We start from the raw sequence: 25,196 nt of genomic DNA, 5'->3' as shown, positions 1-25,196 counted from the left end.
CTCTCTCTCTCTCTCTCTCTCTCTCTCTCTCTCTCTCTCTCTTTCTCTCATTTTTTAAGAACCTATTCACATCCTTTTTCGTCTTTCCTTTCGTTTGTCTCTCTTCTACTGACTACATATTTAGCCGTTCCTCTCGGAGCTTCAGTCGGCACCGTTCTGTTTTCTTCATCGAGACCGCTCGCCTGCTCATCAGACCGGCCCGCTTAATTTACGACCAATTAATTTGGATAAACTGAATGAGTGGAGACCTGCTTTCGATGCACGCGTTAACCGTGAATATTTCTCCCCTCTGCTCCTGTCCTTTTCGGTCCATCTTATTCAACACATGTATGTTTTTATTTTATTTTTTGAATCTTTCTGACGGGCGTATTTGACTTCATAATGATGATATTATTAAAATACATATCGAGAACATTGTTTTCCGAATAAGAATAGAGAAGTGGATCGCGCATATTTGTAATCAGAAATATTATACACGTAAAATAAAATAAAATAAGTATAAACATATTAAAAATAAAAAGATTCTTTAATATCTTTTGTCTTAGTGCTTAAATGTGTGTTCGCATATTTGTGTAAGTGTGTACTATTGTTAACTTTCGGGACATGCGGTAAAAAATAAAATAAAACTCGAATACGATATAAATAAAACATACAATTATCTTTAAAAGACTAAAAATTTTTGTAAAAAATTAAAAATCGGGTGTTATGAAAATCTGAAAACATGAAAAATTCAACCTCGTTTTATACTTTCCAACTTGAAACCCCTGACGAGATTGAAAAAAGAGGAGAAAAAGTTATTGATATCCGTTGTTCCACGTAATGAAGACGCAGACGTTGTTTCTCTCTTGAGCGACTTACGTTTTATGAATCACATTGTTAGCGGCGCGGCCATTCGCAACAACGAGCTTTACTACCCGGCGAAGTGCGTGGCGTCCGGTGTCGTCGATGGACCTGTTTGGTATTCCACTCCGGTTCGAGAGCATAATTGGACGCCAACTGGCGACGCTCCTCCGCGTATCGCGAAGACAAGAAATTATTCTTTAATTAATTGTCAGCGCTCAATGTGGCCGTATGCGTAGGATCGGCCGGCTCGGTACATAAATTTTATCTATATGGGAGCGCCGACTGAGGCCGTGCCGAGAAGCGGAGGTGACTGCCACGGCTTTGGAGAACGTAAGCAGGAAGGAGAGAACGAGGGATCTCCGAACAGCTTCCGATCTACACGGGTGGCGAATATCTGGCGCCTGTTTGTAAAGCCTTTAACGGCGAGTCGTCGCTCTTAAAGGATCTCTTTGCGCTTTGCCACCTGTCTCATGATTGGTTCCTGAGTTGTTCTTGTTGCGTGTTCGATTCTTGATTTGACGGAAGAATCCGGTCGTTCTCAATTAATCGATAATTTAATGCGCGATTCAAAGATTTACAGATTAAAAGAGATTTAAAGATCTACAAATCTCTAATTTCTCTAAATCTAATAGGGAAGATCATTTTTCTAATTTTCTTTCTTTATTTTGTTAAGAAATTGTTGTTAAGAAATTATTGCCACTATACACTAAAAAAAGTATAAATTTTAATAAATATTTGGTTGAATGAGGTCCAAGCAAATATTTACTAAATGTAAATAAATATTTATTTGATATAAAAACCATTAATTTGATTTAACTATCATCTTTTTATTGAATAAATATTTATTTACTACAAGTAAATGTTTACTTAGTACTATTCAAAGAAATATGTATTAAGATTAAGTAAATTTTCTTTCAGCATAGGGGCTATCGCAGCTATTGATTCATATTGTATTCTCGTAAACGTTTTCAGTAACGTTTATACATGACATCACCAAATAGATACTTCACAAATCAAGCTTATATAAGGGGAAATCGGTGCAAATCAGTTATCCCGGAATATTGGTAAATCTTACTTCGCGAGTCTTTGACGCCTCCGAACGTCGCGCGATTGCATAAAATACGGAGATGACATAGCAATTATCGGGGATAGTACGGCGCGGCGTCTCTCTTGGAAAGTTGCGCGTCGCCGAAAAAAGAATACTGGGCGCTGCAGGCGCCTATGGCCACACACCGTAAAGCGAGACAGGTGCACACGGCGAAGACACAACGCACAAATATGATAACGGCAAACGAGCTGTCTCGCCACAGGTATGTGTGTGTTAGTGCCGTCTCCTCTATATATATTTTATAATTAGTGGCGTCTCTCTCTCTCTCTCTCTCTCTCTCTCTCTCTCTCTCTCTCTCTTCGATAAATCAGAGCGCCGCCCAGGCTTAAGACTTAATTAAAAATTTAGTCAAAAACCAATTAGCAACCACGGCGGATTAACATATTTCTAATTATCTGGCGAACACTTTCAGCCGCCTTATCGACTACTTGCCATATACGAAGCCGAACCTGTCGATGACTGTGCGATACATTCGATCGCGTCGAGGCAAATCGCCTCGCCCGCGCGTACTTTTTTCTCTCTTTGCTCTGCCTCAATATGATGCCTTAGTTGAAAAGTTACGCTCGATCAATTGCATTAATTGTTATTTGCAAATTAATCAGTCGCGAAAAACTGTTCGAATTGATACAATCAATTGAACATCATTTTGCTGATTCTTTTGACTTTCCGGGAAACTACTTTTTATGTACTTTTCGTGTTAATTTTAAAAACTTAAAAAATAAATTTTTATTCTACAATTTATCTGTATTCATCCGTGCATAGAATTTGTAAATGTTTCATCAAGGGTTGAAAAATCGATGGAAAGAACGTAAATACTGAAATCTTTTATTTCACTATAATATACTTCCATGGATAAATTATCATCTTACATTTATACAAGGCGCATAGGTACGTCTAGAACACGCCACATTCGTAACGTTAGCTTTTACTGTGTCTATGAGCGATTCCCTCGAGTCACAATCAACACAAGCGGATACATAATTTACACGCACTCGTCTTGTCTTCTTGCATAGAAAAAAAATTTAATAAATTTGAAAGATATCGAGATTAGGTGAACTACGAACTGTATACTTGCCGATGAGGAATCAATGCAATGGTCCATCCTTTATTTAGAGCACCTATTAGAGATGTCACTGAACTTTTAAAAATTTCGCGACGGTTTGAAAAAAATTCTAATATAAACGAATAGATTTATTTTCTTCAATACGAGGAATTACTTTCAGAGAAACGACTAATACATTTGATTTCGACCCTTTCTCTATTAATGCTCTTAGACTCGGAATTATTTAAACGTACCTCGCACATTCACGTCGCTGCATTCTCTCGATCAGTCCACATTAAAAACACATCTGTGAACGAACGTTTGCTAGATCCAACGCGGTTCAAATCGTTAAAACTAACGCTCTCGTTCCTCGCGATTTCTCTTCTTGACGGTAATCAAAGCGTCCTGTACACGTGTGTATATACATACGTACACTCATAGTTACCGTACGAACGCGTATCTATTTACACTATGTACACTCGTGCTTTTTCTTGAGATCAAAGTTTCATGCACCTCTCGAGGCGCCGATATATACGTATTCCATCGTCTCGAGAAATTTACGCGACGATGTTTCTTCGAGCTATAGGTCTTCCAAACGATAATTTCAGACTTAATCGATCGTATCGAAATTCAGATTATCTGTATCCCTCTGGAGATAAGCCATCTGGAGTAACGTTCAAGTATTGTCACTATATAACCTTCCTAATCAATTTCGATTTCCAACGTTAAATGGTAGATCCCAATATCTTCGGTATCGGTAGAAGATTGGACAATTAAACTCGAACGGAAGATGAACTAATAAATAAAAGTGGCTGAAAAACTTCAGGCAATTTTTCTGCTTCACATAAAAGAAAAATCACTTAAAATCCGTTTTATGGATCTATTATTAATTATTTAATTAGACTTCTTTCAGCTTTCTAGTTTCTGAAGTTTCTCAAAATCTTGAGTTCTAAAATTTTTAGCACTTGCTCTCTTGAACCTTCAAATTTAGCTTTAGTTTTTAAATCTCCAAGCTCTTAGATTTTTCAACCGTTTCGTAAATTCTCAGTTCCTAATTCTCGAAATTATGTGAGTATCGTCTGAAATTAAATTCACGGAGTTTGGATTCTCTTTCGGATTCTTAAATATGCAATTTTCGAATCCATGAATTCTTGATGATTCATAGATTCTGTGTCATCGAATTCCATTTGTGAGCAGGTTGGGTCTTCAGACGATGACATTAAGAATGATTTCGAATTACACGCGTATTATATCTTGGAATATCATTATTAAGGTCGGTGCCCAGGCGGCCCCATGAACATGGCCGCCGCTGCTGCAGCATGGGTGTGCCTAGCCATGGCAGCTGCAATGAAGGGAGGTACTCCTGGGGTACCAGGCGGACCTACCCCAGAGAACATCAGCCCCGATCCGAAACTGGGGTGCAGCAGAGGCCTCGCGGATAGTCTTAGCTTCTCTATTTCCGCTTCTTGAAGCCGCTTCGCCTTGGCTCTTCGGTTTTGAAACCAGATCTTCACCTGAAACATTACAGTATTTTCGATTTAGAACAATAACGAACGAATTGATATTATACAAAATTCATTCATATATCGCTTCTTCATTAATTCCTCAAATATTTCTCGGATGCATGACACTTGAGATTTAATAGTATAAGCTTTAAATATTTTTATAACATCAAAGTTACAACAAATAAAGTCTCTCCAGAATCAATCATATTTGTATTTTAAAATAAAATACAAATAAAATCAAACGAATTAAGATTTTTGTTACACATTATTATTAACAATATTATTAAACACATGGAATAAAATTAATGATTTAAGAAGGAATCTTTTTTTCACGAATCATTAAAAATATTGGTTCTTAAGGTGTTGAATAACGTGAGAAATCATGCATTTTAATATTGTATTGCATTATATTGTGCGATACCTGCAAACATTACATAAGTGCCATTATTGGTTGAGGTCGCGTTTAATACCAGTGGCTGAGGATTTACAATCGACAAATAGCATATTCAAACCGTGCGAGTTACTGCAAACGTCTAAGAATCCATAATTAATAAAATTACGCAGTAATTTTACTATTTAACGCGTTACCACCAAGAATGTGGTCTGAAACAAATAAAGATTTTCTGCGTAAAACACACGCGAGTCATTTAGCGAGTCGTTAAACAAAACAGTCGGCAGAGCATTCAGTTTCCAGCAGGAAATTATCGACGTATCGAGAAATCCTCGATGTCATAAGACAGCGACACGCCTAGCACTCGAGTTTATACACGCAGATGTATGTGTCGGGTCAACATTAAATCGCGTTTAATTGTTATTTGCACAGTCGTCGTGAGCGTCATTTACGCAGCTGTCGCTTTGAATCGGTTAATTTGCGGCACTTTTGGTTCGAACATGAAAAGTATATTTTGGGACTCCAAATACTTATTTTCGGCAATATACATGAATAGGATAATTAATGTGCATTCGGGTGTTCTCTAGAAAACATTAAAAAAAATAAAACGATTTCAAAACTTTGTTTAATTGTTTTAACAACGTTTCAATTTTATAGACAATTTTATAGACAATTTTATAGACAATTTTATAGACATTTTAAATTACTTGTGACAACCTATGCCACTTAAATTTACGTTACTAACTAAACTACATTTGATACAAACCATTGAAAGTTATGGAAAGAACAACTTTATTGAAGTATCTAAAAATTTATTACATACAGCTTTCTGAAAATAATTTTGTTGAACTATTATAATAAAATAATTACAGTAGGAAACTGAAACCTTGATGAGCAATAATGTTGCAAAAAATTTTGACATTTTAGCAAGAATATCTACTAGCTTGAGTGCCTACATAATTATTTTGATAGTATAATAAAATTATTTTTAGATCTATATTTAGCTAAATTTTTAGATACTTCAATGAAACTGTTGTATCCGTGTAAAAATTTCGGTTAAATTAAGCCTAAGATAGAAAACGGAATGTAATATCCAAATTGTTATTATATTCCTGTATAATATATGAATTAAAATTGATTCCAGGATTGAGCATTTAATAAATACGAAAAGAGTGTTAACTGTTTATGTTTTCTCTTCGTCGTCATAAAAGAATCAAATGATAAGTTACTACGTGTGATCATATGGATAAATATCGCCACAGCTTGAGTGTCACGATTTGAATTGTAGACATACTTCTTTGTCCGTGGTGAATAATGAGAGAGAAGAGAGCGCGATCGAAGGAATGGTGACTCAAACGACACGAGGAGATGGTGGGGTAATCGTAGCTTATCTAAGCAAATGAATGTGTGATGTAGCTTCATTTCGATTGATGCATTGTAACGAATGCGCAAAGTGTATTTTAGCACGCTAACCTGCGCGATAATAGCCTACTCTGTTACGTACATGGCAAAGAATCACGATATTCCAAATGGAGAAGAGCACATATAATAATAATAATATTCGCGACATATAATAATAATAATAATTTTCGTGAAAGATAAATTTGCAATTAACTATTAATTCGAGCGTAAAGATATTAAAGATGTGTAAATTAATTTACAACACAAAAATATTAGCTTTCATTATAAAAGCACGCTAATGTGATTGGTTTATTATCGTTCAATAAAATAAATATAAACAAATAATTTTAACTGACTTTTATCAATAACCTCATTAATCGAAGAATATTTCATGTTTGATTCAATATCAGTTTTAAAGTCAATATTCTTTTTTTTACTTATTTTATGTTATATTTATTGTGAGTAATAAGTAAAAATACGTTCTTCCCAATGCATTTTACGTTAATTACAATCAATTTGTATTAAATAATAATAATTTATTATGTTTTTATAAATAACGTTTCTTAACGTACATTTATGTTTCACTGGAGATCGTTACATAAAATGAGACTTTTTCAATTCGCTAAAAGAGCTAATTACTTGTATGTCAACTGTCCAGCGTCTCACCTGCGTTTCTGTGAGATGAAGAGACGACGAGAACTCCGCTCTTTCGGCTATCGTTAGGTACTGTTTTTCGCGAAACTTTTTTTCAAGCGATAACAGCTGCTGCGTCGTGAACGGCGTTCTCGGCTTCCGGTTCGGTTTGTGCTTTCTGAGAGTGCACCTAACCGGGCCTGGTCCGGGTCCCGGTAATCTTAAGTCTCCTGAAACCAAAGAGAATACATGCGTTCTGATAGGATTTGACTTCGTATCCTTTCGTGTGAATAATTTTAATCGTTAGTATACACGATAATTTTCTGATTCTTTATTATACATGATGGGTCGTTCGTGTCTCATGTCAATTTTCATCACTTTCACAAATATACAAAAAAAAATTATTAAGTGATTCTTACATCATGTATATCTTAAATCTTTTTTTGGAAGTATTTGTAAGGTTGTGTGCATTTAAATAAATTGTGTATAAATGTTGTAACTAATTATTTAATGCTCCTAGTTTTTCGAAGAGAAGAAACGTACAGGATACAAATATTTAATAATTAATTGTGTACTAAAAGTAATAAATAAATTAGCATTTCCAGTGAACTCTTATTTACTTCAGAAAAATGCAAATTGAAGTGGATATTGTTACAAAAAAATTTAGAAAGTTGATTTTCAACGAAAAACAAAATTTTTATTAGAAAATCATTCAACATCACACTTCGATCTCGCCTGTTTTCGTTTCGAGTTGATTCAAACCGCTATTCCTCTTTAAAAAGAGAAGAGATGGGGATTAAAATAGTATTACTCTGCACCACTCTGTTATCAGCATCATTAGAGATACGTTAATAATGATATTCGCGGACATTTGTATCTGTACTATTAAAACGCCAGTCCCATCTTCTTGCACTCATTGAATGATAATTAACCTCGGATGTGCAACGTTAGTCGTTAATTTACGATCACCCGGCAACGTCGGCAAGAGATGCGTTTTCATAGGTTTCGCATGATGAAGCGATTACGGTCTCGCAATACCGGCTGAAGGGAGGGCGCAAATTAAATAATAAAAAATAAATCGCGCTCGAATGCTCAACGAACGGCGCCTAATTATCAACCCATCCCGGTCTCCTGCATCCGGCGCGCATGATTATCATTGACCGTCGTTGTTTACGATCAGCTCATGTACGTGCAATTAGTTGGTACTGCGTAAAGTTTCGCCACCTCTCCACGGTAGCACAATTATATCCGGCAACATTCCCGCATCATGTCATTCATTTGTAAATCCATTTTAAGCTGACCACTTCGTTAAAATTCACTTAAAAATAAGAGATAAAAAAATTACATATCCTATATGAAGTAGAAATATGTGTAGCGAGGGCTTATAATAACGCTATGAATGTTTATTTATTTTTTTATTTTAGACCGCGATAATTAATATCCCACGTTAGAGATGCGAATTTTTCAAGCGACGCACAAGGGACCAAATGAAGTATTGACATCTCTTAAAAATTGCAGTTGGCTTGCCAATAACTCTTCTTAACGCCCGCGCACCATTCTATAATTAGACATATTATTTCCCTATAACACACGCCACACTATCTCGCGCCGCATTCAAAATAAGCGATTCGTATGAGAGGAAGAGTAATTGATATCTCGTGGAAGCGACTCTGCGTCGGCCAGATGCGAAGTTACATCGCGACTTTGTACGGCTACACCGTGCTGGCACCGTGAAAAAGTGTTTTCGACATCCTGCACGACGAAATGATGACGATTTCGCGACGCGGCGAGGAGGGCATCGTGTGGATTCCGAGCACTAATTAACGTTCGACCGAGTACAAAAAAGGCATAGGCCGCCGGCATTGTCAACCGGATCAGTCAAGACACCGGTATCACGTCTTCCATTCTCGTTCCACTGTGCACCGCCAGTTCCCCATTTCGCATGTCACTTGGGGAAGCTTGTTGGGTTTACGCACGTAACTGATCAATATGTTTTCCCAGGAGGCTAATTAATTTCTACTAATTAAATACCTATCTGGATGAATTGAAAATCGTGGATCTATCCGCTACCACTTTTTTTCACGTTTAAGAACATCGTGTGCGAGTCGTGACAACGCACAACGTGATATTATTATCAAACATATCACTAATTACATGTTATTGCCATTCGGTGATATATTTTTATTTTTATTTTCATATTAACATTGGAAATTTGCTGCCTTGAGTCACCGAGTTATGGATTATTAATGCGGTTAATATTCGAGTTACAATGTTATTTACTTGTTTTAGAGAGAAAAGAAAAACGGGTCTAAGATAGTCTAATGTAAATAAAGTGACCAATATGCGAGATTGCAAAAAGAATTACGCAAGAAAGACACCACGAATCCGCACGTAGCCGGATAATCTGTCGTTACATGTCGATGTCGCATCCATTCATGCGGTAATATAACGATTTCATGTCGCTCATCGAAGTTGGCCATGCCGCGCACGTAACCGATCAATATGTTCTTCTTGACTGCTAATTAATTTCTGTTAATTATCCGACCGCTGAAACACGCACGGGTGCGGTTACATAGCTGTAAAGCGGATGTTGTCGTTCTGATAAGTACACAATCAGTTCGCCTTCCATGTAAACTTTTCGGTTAGACAAACGTGCGACGATAAAAGATTGATCCGGCTCATTGTCGAATGTCTTACGGCATTAAATCAGCCTAATTAAAGAGAGAGACTTGATGTACTGAATCGTAAATTACTGCACACGAAAAAACTTTTGCTGAAGTATCTAAAAATTCAGCTTAATACCATCTAAATCTAAAAATAATTTTACGTACAATTGCAAAATCAAATATGTATATAAATTTATATAGAAATATTTAAGATCCACTTTTATTTACCATTATAGATCCACTTTCACCGAAATGTAGGATTTCTCTTATTTATTAGATTTATTCTCATCGGTCCAAATTCGTATCATAATTAAAAATAATTTTGTTGGACATCAAAGTAGTTGCATAGAAATTTCAAGTTTAATGAGCAATATTGCAAAAATTTTTGACATCCTAGCAATCGGTTTGAGCGTCCTATATAATTTGAACAGTCAACAAAATTATTTTTAGATCTGTATTTAGCTAAATTTTTAGCTAAATTTTTAGATTTCAGTAAAATCCTTTCTATGCATTATTTATTAAAATCACAAGTTTTATATTACAATTAATATTGGATTATAATAATGTACATATGGACATCAGACTGTAACATAAAGCAAATTTATTCTGAAATTTATTCTGTAAAAATAAGATCAATATAATAAAATCAGATCTTTAAAATTGTGTGCGCAATCATATTTGAGCGTATAATTCTTGCGAATATTTTTACGAGATGCAAAATCTTACAGAAGGCAATCGCAATCCTTATGAGACCACGGCACTACTTTCATCAACGGATACTGAATTTTCAGGGATGCTGAAGAGAGACGCGTTAACTGGCAGACGGGCGTCGCGTCGGGCCGCTGGAACGGCCGAGCCGGGTAATTACGTCCATGGAATGATGAATCGTCCGAAATATTTTGTAGAACATCATTGGACGCGGGGCGGGCGTCGTTAATTCATTCCTGCGCGCGCAATCCAGATAAATGCGTACGGGCAGCGGTGTTCGAGCGTTATAAATGACGTCCGTATTCATAATTTTCGTAAGCCGCCGCCCAACGATGGGCCCCGGGGATTATCGGCTATATACGAGCCCTGTATCACACCTCCCCCTCCCCCCCGAAATAACTGTCAGTGGTGAACGCTTAATGGAAATGGGCTAATAAGCTTTTCACTGTCTAATTTTTCAGAAACGACTTTTGTGCAGATATGATTCGAAGAAATATTTCATGATCAAAAAGTGATGTATTTATAATACTTTATTACTTATTATTTATTAAAAATAATTAAAGGATATCTTGATGATTATCTGGATTATTTTACGTTAGATAATTTTTTTCTCATTAACTTTTAGAAGGAAGTCCATTTTTTTAAATTTTACAACTTTTCCTTGAGTAAGATTTGTTTTTATTCGTTATTTTTTTATTGGTTATTTTATTCGTTATTTTATTCCTTATCTCAAAATATATACTGTTTTAATATTATAATGGTACTTTCTCGTCTTATAAAGATTAAATTCTTAGTGGAAATTTTAAAATTCGGGTTTTCATTTTCTGATTAATTAATTAATTATTTAATTAATTATTTAATTAATTAATTATTTGTAATTTAGACTCACTTAATCTCGTGATAATGTAAAAATTGTGTTTTTTTTAGTTATGATTAATCATTATATTGGTTTTGTAGTATGATAACTTTAAAAAATACTCGCTACAAAATCTTCAGTTTAGTGATTAACTACTCAGGTAGAACACAGTCACAGTTAAGTCATAACGATATATCATAGGACGTCATCATAACAATTCTTACATTATCATCATTTGTCACTTAAAAATGAACTTAAGTGACAAATAAGATGATTTCCTTATAATATTATTATGATTTCTGTGTTCCAATACACACGGCTAGAAAAATACAATTTTTATAATATTTATAATATTATCGTCAGATTAAATTTTATCATAAGTTAAATCAGAAAATAAAACATTAGGCTTAAGTAAAATACAAATCGTTACAAATCGGTTGATTTAATTTAAAACAATATTTTCAAAATTTATTTTACCTCTCGCAAAATATTTTATGTACGCTAATTTAACGATTTGTAGAAAAAAATTGTTCTTGTTAAATTTCTCTGTAAAGTATTATAAATACACACAATGACTCGATTGATAGTACAATGAGGAAATGTTAATTTGCGTCATTCGGAGCTTCTTATCAAAAATACCGAGGACTAAAAGACGCGGTAATTAAACGAATTCCTATAAATGAACAATCATCTCGGGACAAAAGCGACACTGCACGATAATCGCGATTGCAATAATGGTGCATACCGAGTTGCTCCGGCTTTCGTTCAAAGTGCTGGTATAATTGGTGTCGCGCACCAATAGCGGAAAGAAAACGAGGAGGAGAAATCATAAGAAGAACGCAGTGCGGGTCGAGGGGGCGAATGGTTTGTCGTTATCGTTCGCAAAAAGCTTTGCCAAGCGACATCGCACAGGAAGCTGAATGCGCTACACCAAACTTAACAGGCCACTTTAACAAGAGCAGTTTTTACCAGGGGTCTCTTGAATGCATTATGGATGTCGTGAGTTATATATGACTCTATCATGTCGAACTGTTAGCGATCCCGGCTGGCGTGCGGGCCGATCATCGCATTCTCATCTTTTTCCGTTTTTCGTTTTCTGTCGGCAACGTAAACAGTGTGGAAAACAAGATATGGAAAACAAGCGCGTAGTTGCTCTTATGCATTCTCATCAATTTCGTTATTGTATCTATTTGTTGTCCCTCCATGATTTACTGTCAATACCGCTTTACATCAAGCGTTATATTTTGAGCCGGATTTTATTACGGTTGACACAAATGATGTAAATGCGTTTCATTCAATTATGCCACTTTAAGAGATACACAAGTCCATATAATAGTCAGCTTTTATGCGTTCCCATTAGCTGCGGGTTCGCGTGTCTTTCCAATATTCTCTCATTCTCCGGTTACTATTCATGTTGTTTTACATTGAGTGTTACATTACTTTTAATTATGTTACTCTCTCTTTGAAAGATAAAGTAATGAATATAGCAGGTAATATTCTCTTGTACGTTTATATTATTAGTTTTACGCTTATTATTTTCCTAATATTCTCCCTTTTCCGATTTCACTGCGAATGTATGCTGCGTTAATTGTTCAATTATGTATTTAAAAAAATAAGGAAAATTATACTGTGTAAATTTCTCCAAATTTCTCTAATAATTTTCTTCTGTCACTTGTCGCAAAATTAATTTTATTGTTTGCGCAATTATGAAAAAACTTTGTAGATATTATCCATACGATTATATTGCAGAAAACTATAATGATGCAGTGTGGATTTTTTCAAAAATTTGTAAAATAATTCATTCTTCAAGGCGATTCTTTCGCCTTCCTCGTTAAATGTCCTAGAAGTAAATAATGTTGCGAATCTCGAAGTTCCTACGAAATTATATCTACGCGTAATGAGGAACTCGTGCTGTTTCCGAGAAAGAAATCTCTAAAACCATTACGAGACTCCTGGCGAACATAAAAGTTTACGCGCGAAGCCAAATACAAGGAACACTCTCGTCCTTTTGCACTTTCACGAGTACTCGAGATGAAGTACTTCGAAGAGAGTATCACGATGTACGATTCACTTATTGCGCAAGAGGTGTCAGTTACACCTTAATGAGGTATTACTTTAATTGTCCATTAAGAATGGAGTAATGTTCATGAGTCCTTTACTCACAAGACAACACGAATCTTTGCACTTCAATGTCTTTCTCCATTAGTGGAATCTTCTACTCGCTTAGATAAATGGTAATGACTACGAATTGTGGAAGGATTAATAATGGCTCAATGTGCATTGTCATCGTAATTGATATCATATTTCAAACATGAAAATTCCAAGATTGACAATATTGACTGAATATGAACCAAGAGAGGTTCAACACAAATCACTATAAATATTTAGTCAATGATATTCGTTCCTATATGTGTATTTTTACAATTCTCAGTTTAAGCAAACTATGAGTTAATTATTTGTCGGTCTTAAATAATAATCGGCGTGCAGTTTGTTTGAATTGGAAATTGTAAAAATTCATGTATAAATATGTGTCATGTATAAACATGCAAAAATATTCTAGATTGACTTAAATATTTGTTTTGCATCAAATAGATATAATTGAATCGAACAAAGTATATTTAATTCGTATCTTGATTCTTGTTTACAGCAATCGAATTTTCTTCAAGCAATTGCTAATCTACGCGAGATAAGAGACAGCGAGAGGTCTTACAGTTGGTAATTAATAAATCGCAACTAATTCTCTCGTTTAAGTCATCGTAAATTATTTATCAGTGAAGTGTTCCCAAGCGACGTCTAATTATCGGGACTTGGAACCGCCACGGCTTTCCTTCTCGATTTATTAGCCAATTACAATCCATATATTCGCCACCAGTCATGAAACAAGATCTGTATCTTTGTACGGCTGATCATTTTTGTACCTGTCCCGAGAATCGCGCTGGAGTTGCTCTCTCTTTCGAGGTTTCTCCTTCCTCATTAGGCAATTACGTTGAGTTTTATCTGCGTGTCCGATTTTTCGCTCGCGTCACCTCGTGCCTCCATCACACTAGAGGCGATGGAAAACACATTCCGTCATTGCTTTGTAAGCGCCGATCATGCGTCCTAATAGCCTAGATATATGACATCGAGCCCGGCGCATCGATCGAACTTTCCGCGCCGATCGTACGCATTTCAAGGAACCGATCGCAGCTTCAAACCGTAACATGAATTTGAATTCCACATTTGTGGAATAAACTCGGAAAAGATCTGCAAACCAATCGAATTGCAATTCTGTGCGGAAATCGATACTAACATCGAGTAGAAGGAAAATTATGACTGTACCTAGTTTCTCGTATAAAGTAAAACCCTCGATAAATAAACGATATTAATTCTTATACGTAGTTCTGGGAATTAACCGCTAATTAACCGCGTTCATAGCAATTCTACGTCTACAAATATTGTACGACATTTGATAATACTGCACGATAAAAATGTTAGATGAAATGAATTTTGATTGACAAAAGAACAGAGTAACGTAATAATTTCTTAATTAATTAATTAATAACTACAAAAGCTAGTCTATATATTAATTGTGAAAGCTATCAGTTAATTTCATTTAAGTGAATCAGTAATAAATTTGCATCTCCAATATTTCCGCTAAAAAATTTATTTGATTATTTATTGATCCGTAAGAAAACGTGATAATTTTGAAATTATAGCTGTCACGTATTCGATCGTTTATTTAAATTAATAGCATGAAATCCCGCATGTGAACAAGTTCTATCCCAAAGTTACACAATTACGACAGTCAGTGATTATGGAATATAGAATTATATGCTGAAGAATGCAACGGATCGTTTTAATCAAACTGCTGACTGAATTGATATTGGCAATATTCATATCTTCAGTTAATGACTGTGATAAAATGTGATATGTATTCGTCGAAATATAAATATTTATCTCTTGAATTGTATCATATTTAAGGTCTATTAGTCTTGTTATGCATGTTAAATTTTTTCGGTTAAGAAGAAATTATTAGGGAAAAGATATCATGTCCATCGCGATGGCAGTTTTAAAGTCTTAGCTTTAAGCTTCAATCACGACGAAGGTAAACTGGAATACGATCGAATTCTTTGGCACGTAAGACCGACAATGTCCGCCTACTCGCGTGATCCACGGCACTAATGCAAAACGTTATGAGTCTGCGTGTCATGCATTCACAGTTGCATTAAGAGTTTGCGTTTTCAATCTGATTGCCAACATTGTACCTGGTAGGATCAAAAAAAGCAAGTACAGTGAAACTACTTCTTGTTTGCGCGTAATATTCCTTTTAAATTTCTTAGACGTAATTTATTTTCAAAGAATATTTTTCCACGAATAATTATCAGCTACTAAACTATGATTACAATATTAAGTTGAAAGATGATAACTTTTGGCATATCATTACCATCTTCTGCGAGAGATTTATTTGACGAAGTCCAGTGATGTAAATCGTAAAATGTGTAATGTGCTGACATGAACATGCGAATGAGTTTATTTATTAATACATAGCATGAAATTTCACACATTCTAAGATGGGAGAGACGATCTTAGCTAGAGTTAAGATCGTCTCTCCCTTGTAATATCACTAGTACACTGTTAGATTTATAATGTCAAATTTAATCTAATTTAAGTCACTACTCTTATTCAGTATATCGATATTTTATATAAAACAATAGTTAAAACAATAGTTAAATTTTACATTACGTAGTCAAATTTAACCATTATTTTATAAAATAACGATATATTGAGGGACAATGGCGACTTAAATTAGATTAAATTATTATTATAAATTATTATTTTTTTAATATACTAGAAGGTTGAAACTAAGTAAAATTATGATTGAAAACCATTTCATTACAGTGTAATCTTTAATATAAGTGTAAAACGCAAATGGCAGGTGAGAAAAAAAATGACGAGGAGGAGTAAAGGTTAAGCATGACATTCGTGCTAGTTTTACCGTTCGGGCTAGTAGGTCCACCATGTGGTGTGTAAAGATGTCCATGAGGATTGTGCGGATGCGGGGGTGGGGGCAGCCACGCGAACCCCGCCAGAGAATGCGGAAATCCCGCGGGGTTCCAACCGGGAGCGCCGGGTGCTCCAGCGAGATACGGCGGGCCCTGCGAAGGCCTTTGCACTCCGGGATGAATCGGCTGAGGCACTACCGGGCTAGACTTCTCTTCCTTCTCCTGGCTAGTTTCCAGGTCCCTCTCCAATTCGCAATCCGAGTCCATCACATTTAGATCCTCGGACTGACCGACGCTTCTTATCTCATGGTCTTCAAGATCTAAATGATCCGTCGTACGGTCTCCTTCTAACGAGCGATTCGCTTCGGAATCACTACGATCGTCGAGAATCTCTCGTCTGCTCGCGGGCGATACAGATCTCGGATTAGTAATCCTATCGATCCTTTCGTCTTCTTCCTGAATATGCTCTTGTTCTCGTTGGAGCATCGTCTCACTGATCCCACTCGGCGAATTGGCCATCAGTCGATCTCTCGGGATCTCCTGGTCTATTCTGATAGGCGAGGACGACTTGTCGTGACTCGTCCTAGAGAAATCTTTCACTGTAAGCATCTCTTGTCGAGCGGGCGGGTGATCTTGCTCGAGTCTGTTCGGATGATGATGATGGTGATGATTGCCGAAGCCGGCGAGACCGTGAGGACTCAATCTAGCGAGTAATTCTCTACTCTGAAGTCTCTGCTGTTCTATTAGGAGTTCTCGATACCTTGCTTCTATCTCAATATTTTTTTCGGTATCCATTCTGTCATCGTTATCTCGCCTTGTCGCGAAAGTGCCACCGCCGATGGCACTCTTCTTCGTGCCACTTAGCAGGGCATCGACGCTGAAGCTGATCTTGCCGCTTCGTGGCTTTAAATTCGAAGATGCTGACGTCGGAGTAGCCATGTCGACGTCCTCGCACAAACGATCGTTACCGGAATCTGGGCCCGTCACTACGCTTTCGCTGTTGCTCATGCCGATTCTGTGTCGGCCTCTTAAGTTCTCGTATCACAAGTCTCGAAATACGACAATTCTAATCTATAAAACTACACTTCATAGTCATCCAAAGATGCGAATAAAAAGATCGTTTGGTCGCTTTCTTAGTTCCATGTTGTGTATCCAATGTTCATTAAACTGTAAATTCTAACTCCGAATAAGTCGCACCTAGTTTCAGCTAACAGTCGTATTAGCTTCTCACAGACGTCCGTTAAAGAATGATGGACGTGATACATTGATGCCATTGAGCCGCAAGGCATTTTCAGTTAGTGTCGATCAGTCACATCGCGATTCCTGAACGAAACTCGCTAACGTTGTAGAGACTTTCCGAGGCGCAGCCCACCACCTTAATAAGTTTCTCGTTCCGTTATTCTTGGAATCCGCCGCATCGCCGCGGAATGACCCAGCCGACACGAGCGGATTCCTCCATTAGAGTCAGAAGAGTGTTTTTAAGATATCAACATGATGATCCAATTCTTCTTACCTCTTAACTTTTATACTTTTCGCATCCTTGCCGATTCTCAGCTGCTATTCTCATACGGCAACCCTCTTTTCGCGATACTTTGTATTCCTTTCACTCAGACAGCGTTTAACGGATCTGTATAAAAACATTTAAACGAAGCGCGCAGAATGGAATCTACGCTGTATAATACTCTCTTTGCGAGAGACGATGTGTCGTGGATGAACCTCACGTTGACAGCTTTCGCTGTCATGATAAATTCTAATTATTATTCTAATCCGTCGTGTGTGTATATATTTCAATGATATTTTAAAAGATATTTCTAGCATTGAGCTTTTCTCGTTTTAAACTTAAATCTTTCTTCATGACACGATATATTACAATATTTCGTCTATTTTATCATTAGGTTATAAACATCAATGTTTACATAACGACGTACGGGATCCTTGGAAGTAATAACTTGGAAAGGTTAAATGCTGATTTCTAAGATCAAGAAAGTCTGTCGCTGTCATCGACGCGTTCATCAGCACGTTTCATTAAGCGAACATTGATACACGATCTCTTCTAATGCTTCTGGGTTTCAATCGAGGCACTCAGTTTCTTCATGCACCAACAACGCGGTCTCTCGCGACCTAGACGATTCACCAAGGCAGTCGAGTGCGTATTCTAGCTCTGATCGCGCGACGGTGAGGACACAAGGTGGGAGTGCTGTAGTCGTCCCGCGAAAAGAAATGTCGGCAGTACAAATGTAATCGGTTGTAATCTGTGTAATCTGCCGCGTGGTGACCGCCACTGCCGCGGAAACGGCACTGATTACCAGCTCGGCTGCACTCGCGGTGGAGAGCCCTGCCGGGGGGGGGGGGCTCTCCATTCTCCCTCTCTCTTTCTCTCTTTCTCTTTCTCTCTATCTCTCTTTTCTCGTTCTCGGCGTTGCGATGTTACCGCCGGGTGCGCACCGCCCCCGCAACGCTAGCAAAACCGGTACCGTGGCCTGGGCTCGACCAATACGCGCGAGCCGACGCACATCTCGGGCGTTTCGAGAATGGGCGTTCTTCGTGGTTGAACGTGGACCAATAGCGGGCGACGAGGTGGATCGAAACCCGTAGGGGAAACCCCCTTCTTCCGGTTCTCTGCAACCGTCAGATGGAGCTGGCTGCATCGCCCGACGTCGGAGAGTGTCTCGAGGTGGTGGAGAACGCGGATGGTCGATGGAATGTGGCTACGGTGGTGGTGGTGGTAGTGATGGTGGTGGTGGAACGCGGTGGGACCGAGCGGAACGTGACGACTCCTAATTGTCTAATTCCCGGGCGCGCAATGCGCGAATTGATTGGCAATACGGGTGCACGTGGCTGTGTGCACGAGCGCATGGCTGGGAGGGCAAGCATCCCTCTCGCGTTCATTCGTACGCGTATACAAACCGCGCGGTACCTCGTTCCGCTCTCGTGAGACCGAGCGATGGCTGATCTAGAATTTATATATTGTCGGTGATATGCACAATCCCAACGTCTATCACATTTAATTATCGGTGGGATACGATGTGTTGAGACACATGACTGGAATGACTGGATCCTTCCATTCGACAATCTGGTTTTCGATTAATTGTTTGTGCTCAAATTTGTGCTTATAAATAAAAAGAAGAATTATTTTCAGAGACACTTGAAAACAATATTTCTCGCGCGAAGCTAGATACTTATTTTCAAATGACGTAAATAAAACATGAAAATGTTACTGAAATAAATATTTTATCTCGATTGATATTCCCCTCTTTGGATTATCTTTCGAGAAATAGGCTATTTTTTCCAAAACTCACATAGATTTTTAACTATTAAAATTTTTTAACAGCTGATATTCTACTTTCAATAATTTCACAAAAAGCAGTTTTTTCCTACACTATCGCGGAATATATAATACACACCTACGCTTATACAAGAATAATGTAAATCAATAAAAATAAACAAATATTTGCGCTCTTTATGAGGAAATAAGGCGGGATGTCCCACTGATAGGAGGGATGGATTGGAGCGACATATTGAATCTCCGATCCAAAAGAAGGAAACACATCGATACAGCGAGGGTGGGGAAGCGCCTGCAACACGCGCGCGCTCTTCTCGCGAGGAAAGAGATACCAGAAGGCAGGGAGCAAGCGGAAAGAGAGAATTGAGCCGTCAAGCATAGGGGTTTTTGTCGTTCGCCAGTCACCAACAGGACTGAGAAGGCCTTGAGCAACGTACGAACGTTGTTTTCCACTTCATGACGTTCTTATTCGAGTTTGTCGCATTAGCATGTTAAAAACAAACATTTAATTAAAAGCCACGATAATGAAGTATTGAAGCAGCGAGCATACCTTTTTGTGCAACTTCATAAGAAATCGATACAAATTTTTTTTACTGTAATTTTTAATGTAATTAAAACTGTAATGACTTAAGATGGCTGAATCTTAATTAATTAATATTCAGTTAAGCGAAAACTTTTTTTAATTCCCTCTTATCTCTAGATCTTTTTTTTAGCATGTAACATAAATTTAATTTACATAAATTATTTCATGGCTATAAAATCGTCTGTTAAATACTTATGACTAATGTAATTAGAGATATTTATTATTTCGATCCTCCAATTAAAAATAGTGAGATTTTTCAAACAAACAGATTTATTTATAAATTTGATTGCTTTGTACAAATATGATACGTTAGTCTTAAAAGAAGCAAAAATTTGTAAAATTCTATTGTTGGTTCGATATAGGAAACTACTATTGGAAACTGATATTGTATCCACAAGCTCTTAGCTAGTATTGTAAACAAAATATATAGCATGGAACAATCGCGACAATGTCACTACACGATCAGCGATATCTTAGGATTATACTAATCCGATTGACATTGTGATGAAGGTAATAACGAGCAAGTTTTTTGACATTACCCTCGGTATGTCCCACAGGATAAATCAACTTCAAAGAAGGAAATTTCGGACAAGCCGATTAACCTTTGGAGGATTGCGAGACGTTATAATGTCTTAAAATCACTTTCATGTTTTGCATCCGATTATACGCTAAATATATATTTTTTCCTAGAGCCAAATTTTTGATGGTTTAAGAAAAAATTTCTGCTCTTTTAAAGATTAAGGAAAACTTCGGTTATAATCGATTACTGACAAGATGTAGGTTTTTGCGAGTAGTATTGTTACACTGCTACCATGACACTTTCGTAATTCCCGGCGATTCTTCTCGCCTTGGGATTATGTTACGGGCGTTACGTGTGAGAATGTTTAAATGCGATGTGAAATAGAATCGCGGAGTCAATTAAGACGCACCGTAGTGCCGAACCGTTGACGTTAATTAGATGACAAAGCAACTGAGATCGTTTAACTGGTGATTCAGTTTAGTGAACCGCGACGAAACCTACTATGTTGAATATACAATCTGTAAATAATGTGCGTAAATTTATATACATGTATTCAGATTACGATTGTAAATTATTTCTAATTATATGTTTCGTGTGTAATTAAACTCAAATAACTAATTATAAAAATTATAAGTAGTATAATAATTTTTATTACTATTTATACTAAAATTAAATTTATACTAAATTAAAATTATTAAGCATAGAGTATATTTGAAATCCCATTTTAACATGACATATTATAGATTTAATTATTATAAAATAATTAAAATTATTTATAAATATGATGTTATTCGTAAAAGATACCGCATCTGGGATATACTTATCCTACAGGTTTATAACTAATAGTTTAAGTAAATGCTTAAACTTTTGTTAACCACTGAATACCGTGACGAGCAGAATGTACGAACGTTTGCGCGCAAACCCCAGAGAAGGGGATGTTCCAGGCGCTCCCCGCGATTTGCACATTAACGGGGAATAAACGATGCCGAAATACAGCGCGGATGCGCGATCGCTATAATAGGAGCACCGAGTAGTCTATTAAGCGTCCTCAAAACCAGTTAGTGAGTCGGCAATCCAGTTTAGGTACAAAATGGCTGTCGTTTAGCGAGGATTAATGGTCTCGGGAGTGCCCCGAGGCAGCATAATGGGGCAGATGCGTTCTGGATGAGGGGGAACAACCCTCTCTGATCTCTCCTCCCCGCCATTTATATCTCGACAACCTCCGCGCGCCACCCTGCCTCCTCGTGCCTTATCCTACCCCTCCTGTGGCCTCGTTATGTACACCTATCTGACTACAGGCTCCATTATGCCCTTTTTGTGTGATGCTCCACGTACGCCGGATAAATACGCGATATCTGTGCACATACCAACACTTTGAAATTACAGCCTGCGACATTACATGAGTAGCAGGAAATTGTATACCTTTTCTCCTCTATTTTGCAAATTAAAAATTAAGATACGTGAAAGATTTATTATCTCGTGTATACCTAAATAGATTGTATATTGTTATAAATTTTTATGAATAAATCACTTTGTACGGCTTAAGTGTTGACAAAACATTATAGTATTTTAAATTTATTTACAACCATGTAAATAACTTCTTCACAGTTTTGATTTATTGTTTATGGCTTTCATAATATGTTCCAGCAACGGAAATAATGATATATATAATATTATCAACAAAATTGAAATTATGCATTCTCTATTAATAGTTAATTATCCCTTTATCTCAATTGTGCCATTTGCTTTCTCAGTACTCTGGACACCTCATGCATATTTTCCATAATGTCGTCTGAACGTACACAGCCCAGAAAGGGCTGTCCACATTTCGTGCATACATGTGCGTTTGTGTGGGTGCCACGCACATAACGTTCAAGCAGGGATTTGAGCCTCATATTTGGGCGCCCAAAGCGCCGTTTAGTTTGACGTTTCATGGTCGGCTGACTCCCCTCGCCATCTACCGACGCCACGGTCGGTGTCGTTTTGGTGCTCCTGAGAGAACCGTAAGTACTCGTTTTGAAATCGACTCCTGATGCGCGTGTGTACGCGAACGGATACGTGTGAGCGTGGGGTTGCTGCGCGTCTGTGTCCGGGAATCGAATCTCAGCTTTTGTCGAGGCCGCCCTAGAGACGGCGTTGACAGAGATTTAGGGAGTGCAGTTAATGTGGAATTAGCTGCCACGGAAGTGGCGATACGGTCGCGGCCGTATTATGCCATCACCTGCCGAGGGAAAGACGCTCAGCCATTTTTCGCGAGCCTAATAAGGCGGCACTAATGCTCTCTCGTCGCTTTCTCGTTCTCGCAGCCTTTAATATGTCGTATTAATGCCGGAATCATCGTAAAAGAAAATATTTGCTCCGCGATGTAGAAGTGAATCCACGTACTGACGCGGAAACAAATTTACAAAGCGATGTAGGAGGACGGAGCAAAACGGCGTCGGAGCTCGATTTCTACGTAAAATTGTATTATAGTTGTTAGTATAGGACGTCATAAATATTTTTATTTTATTAGACTCTATATCATATTATATTATTAAACTTAATACACAATTTTCAAGAACATTATCCAGACCAGGAAAGTCATATAAAAAAATAAGTACGAAAAAGCGAAATTAATAGCGAGACTTTCGGAAAATACTTATCTATATTGTTAAATCCATAGTGTCAAATTTAATCTATAAAATAATTTTTATAAAATAATGATATATTGAGTAGAAACAGTGACGACTTAAATTAGATTAAATTTGACACTATAAATTTATAACAGCGTAGTGAAAATATTCCAATATATAAATTTCTTTATTTTCTCAAAATTTTCTCGTTTAAGAGTTTTTCCCAAGACAATATTTTTAATTTTATTTACTTCATTTTATAGAAATAATTTTTTTGTTTGATGTTCTATTACAAACATCCGAACATTTTACTGCTAAAGATCATTTAAATTTGAATTCTTCCTGACGTTCGGTATATTTTTAGATTAGAAGAAGATAACGTTTTATGTATAAAAGATATAAAGGTCCAAAGATAAAACCAAATCACAACAAATAGGTCACCGACAGACAAATTTGAGAATTCGATTTGGGTATTTAAAACGAAGTAAAGTCTATTTCAGAGAAGATGCCGACACAAGTTTGTCCTCATGACCAACCGTTTATCTCGTTCTAATCTTGTTTTCAGAACAAACCGCCTGTTTGAATATTTAAATATTATGTTGGATCCATGGAACAGTGTGAGGGGGTTTTATCTTTCCTTCTATGAAATTCTATTACATTGTTTGCGCTTACAGAAGAGTTTTATTATTCTTTACGTTTCTAAATTTTTTAATACATTTCTTGCTTCGTCAAATACTTTCGTTTGGACAAAATAAACGAAAAAAATAATCTTTTATTTCAGGCAGAAAAATTATTTTTGCATGAAATTGCATGAAAAAATAATGGATTTCTTTTTACTACACCTAATATTTAAACCGACACAAATTTTATATTTAGAATAGCATCTATAGCCTAAATTTTAATCATATATTAATTATATATTAATTGTATATCTTATGCTATTCTATAATCATGTAGTTTATAAATAGCTAAACCAAAATAAAGAAAAAAATTATAGGAAATTATGGAAAACTCAATTGATTGATGATGTTTATAGAAAGCATTGTGATTCTATTATGCTGTTGAAAAGCATTATTTTCTTAATCTGTAGACGCAGTGCAAATTTCGGACTTTCAGTCGTTTTGGGTCCACAAAGGAATATTCGATTTGACATCTGCAAATCACTAGTGTAATAAACACTCGCATTCCGATAGCATCTTAGTAAGGACCACCCGCTATAGCAGTATTAGTCCTTCAAAAATTTCAAAAGACTGTTAAATCACAATGACCGTTTCTTCTTTTAAAAATGGTCAAGCATTCATGCTCGTAGTGAAGCGAGTCACACTGTTTATGATGACAAAATTTTGAGTAGCAAAATATTTTTATTAATTTTGTTTATTCATCCATTCTCTGTTTTAACTTTTTAAATAAATAAATAGCATTGCAAATAATTTAATATATTGTAAATATCAAAATATTTTATTCATCAAAAAAATCTAAATAAGAAAGAAGGAAAAAGATAAATATTTGCATAGTCTGTTGTCAGCTTTATAAATATCTATCTCTGCAAATAAAATTGTGTAATGATATTTTGCACATAAATAAAATTTGTACAACGCGAAAATTCCAGATTCCAGACTATTCCAATCTTAAAGACTAATCGAAAAAGTCGCAAATAAATTTCAATTTGCCTCGTGCCGAATTTCCATTCATGCCAACGTATATCTAAACATGGGATCGTAAAGCGACAAGACCGCGTACTTAAAGTGTTTGACGCATCAAATTTACCCCTGATGGAACCGAGAGGGATAACACGAAAAAAAGATCGTCACGCGAACTTGATCATCGACCATAAGGGGATGATTTGTTACTAGTCGTTGTTCTCCGGAGCGTCCAATAGCGCGTTTTATCGTCAAAAAGTGCACCAATGCACTGTTGATGCAGTCAAGAAAGAGAGAGAGAGAGAGAGAGAGAGAGAGAGAGAGAGAGAGAGAGAGTGACGAAAGAAACGAAGAAAGAGAGTAGGTAGTTACGTACGTATACGTTACCAGTACGAGTACGTACGGGTGTTCGGCTATTAGTAA

At 36.7% G+C, this 25,196-nt stretch overlaps 1 protein-coding gene across 1 annotated transcript; it reads right to left on the bottom strand.

Annotated features, from left to right (window-relative positions):
• Positions 1-4,261: 4,261 nt before the first annotated feature.
• On the bottom strand, positions 4,262-17,143 carry LOC105619656. Its single transcript, XM_012201175.1, has 3 exons — positions 16,129-17,143; positions 6,957-7,153; positions 4,262-4,507 (listed from the first exon to the last, which is right to left on the bottom strand). The coding sequence occupies exons 1-3, from the start codon at positions 17,141-17,143 to the stop codon at positions 4,262-4,264; spliced, it is 1,458 nt and encodes a 485-aa protein (XP_012056565.1).
• Between the last annotated feature and the right edge of the window lie 8,053 nt (positions 17,144-25,196).

The sequence above is a fragment of the Atta cephalotes genome, assembly GCF_000143395.1.
Source record: "Atta cephalotes unplaced genomic scaffold scaffold00022, whole genome shotgun sequence".
Classification (NCBI taxonomy): Eukaryota; Metazoa; Arthropoda; class Insecta; order Hymenoptera; family Formicidae; genus Atta; species Atta cephalotes.
The sequence above is the reverse complement of the archived record's forward strand: the minus strand, read 5'-3'. Positions and strand labels throughout refer to the sequence as shown.

What these genes read in the sequence shown, in the direction of transcription:
- LOC105619656 (XM_012201175.1), bottom strand. Translation starts at nt 17,143, where the DNA reads ATGAGCAACAGCGAAAGCGTAGTGACGGGCCCAGATTCCGGTAACGAT. An exon ending in TGGACCTACTAGCCCGAACG is followed by an intron (nt 7,154 to 16,128) that starts GTAAAACTAGCA and finishes CTTTGGTTTCAG; the next exon opens with GAGACTTAAGATTACCGGGA. An exon ending in TTCATCTCACAGAAACGCAG is followed by an intron (nt 4,508 to 6,956) that starts GTGAGACGCTGG and finishes GTAATGTTTCAG; the next exon opens with GTGAAGATCTGGTTTCAAAA.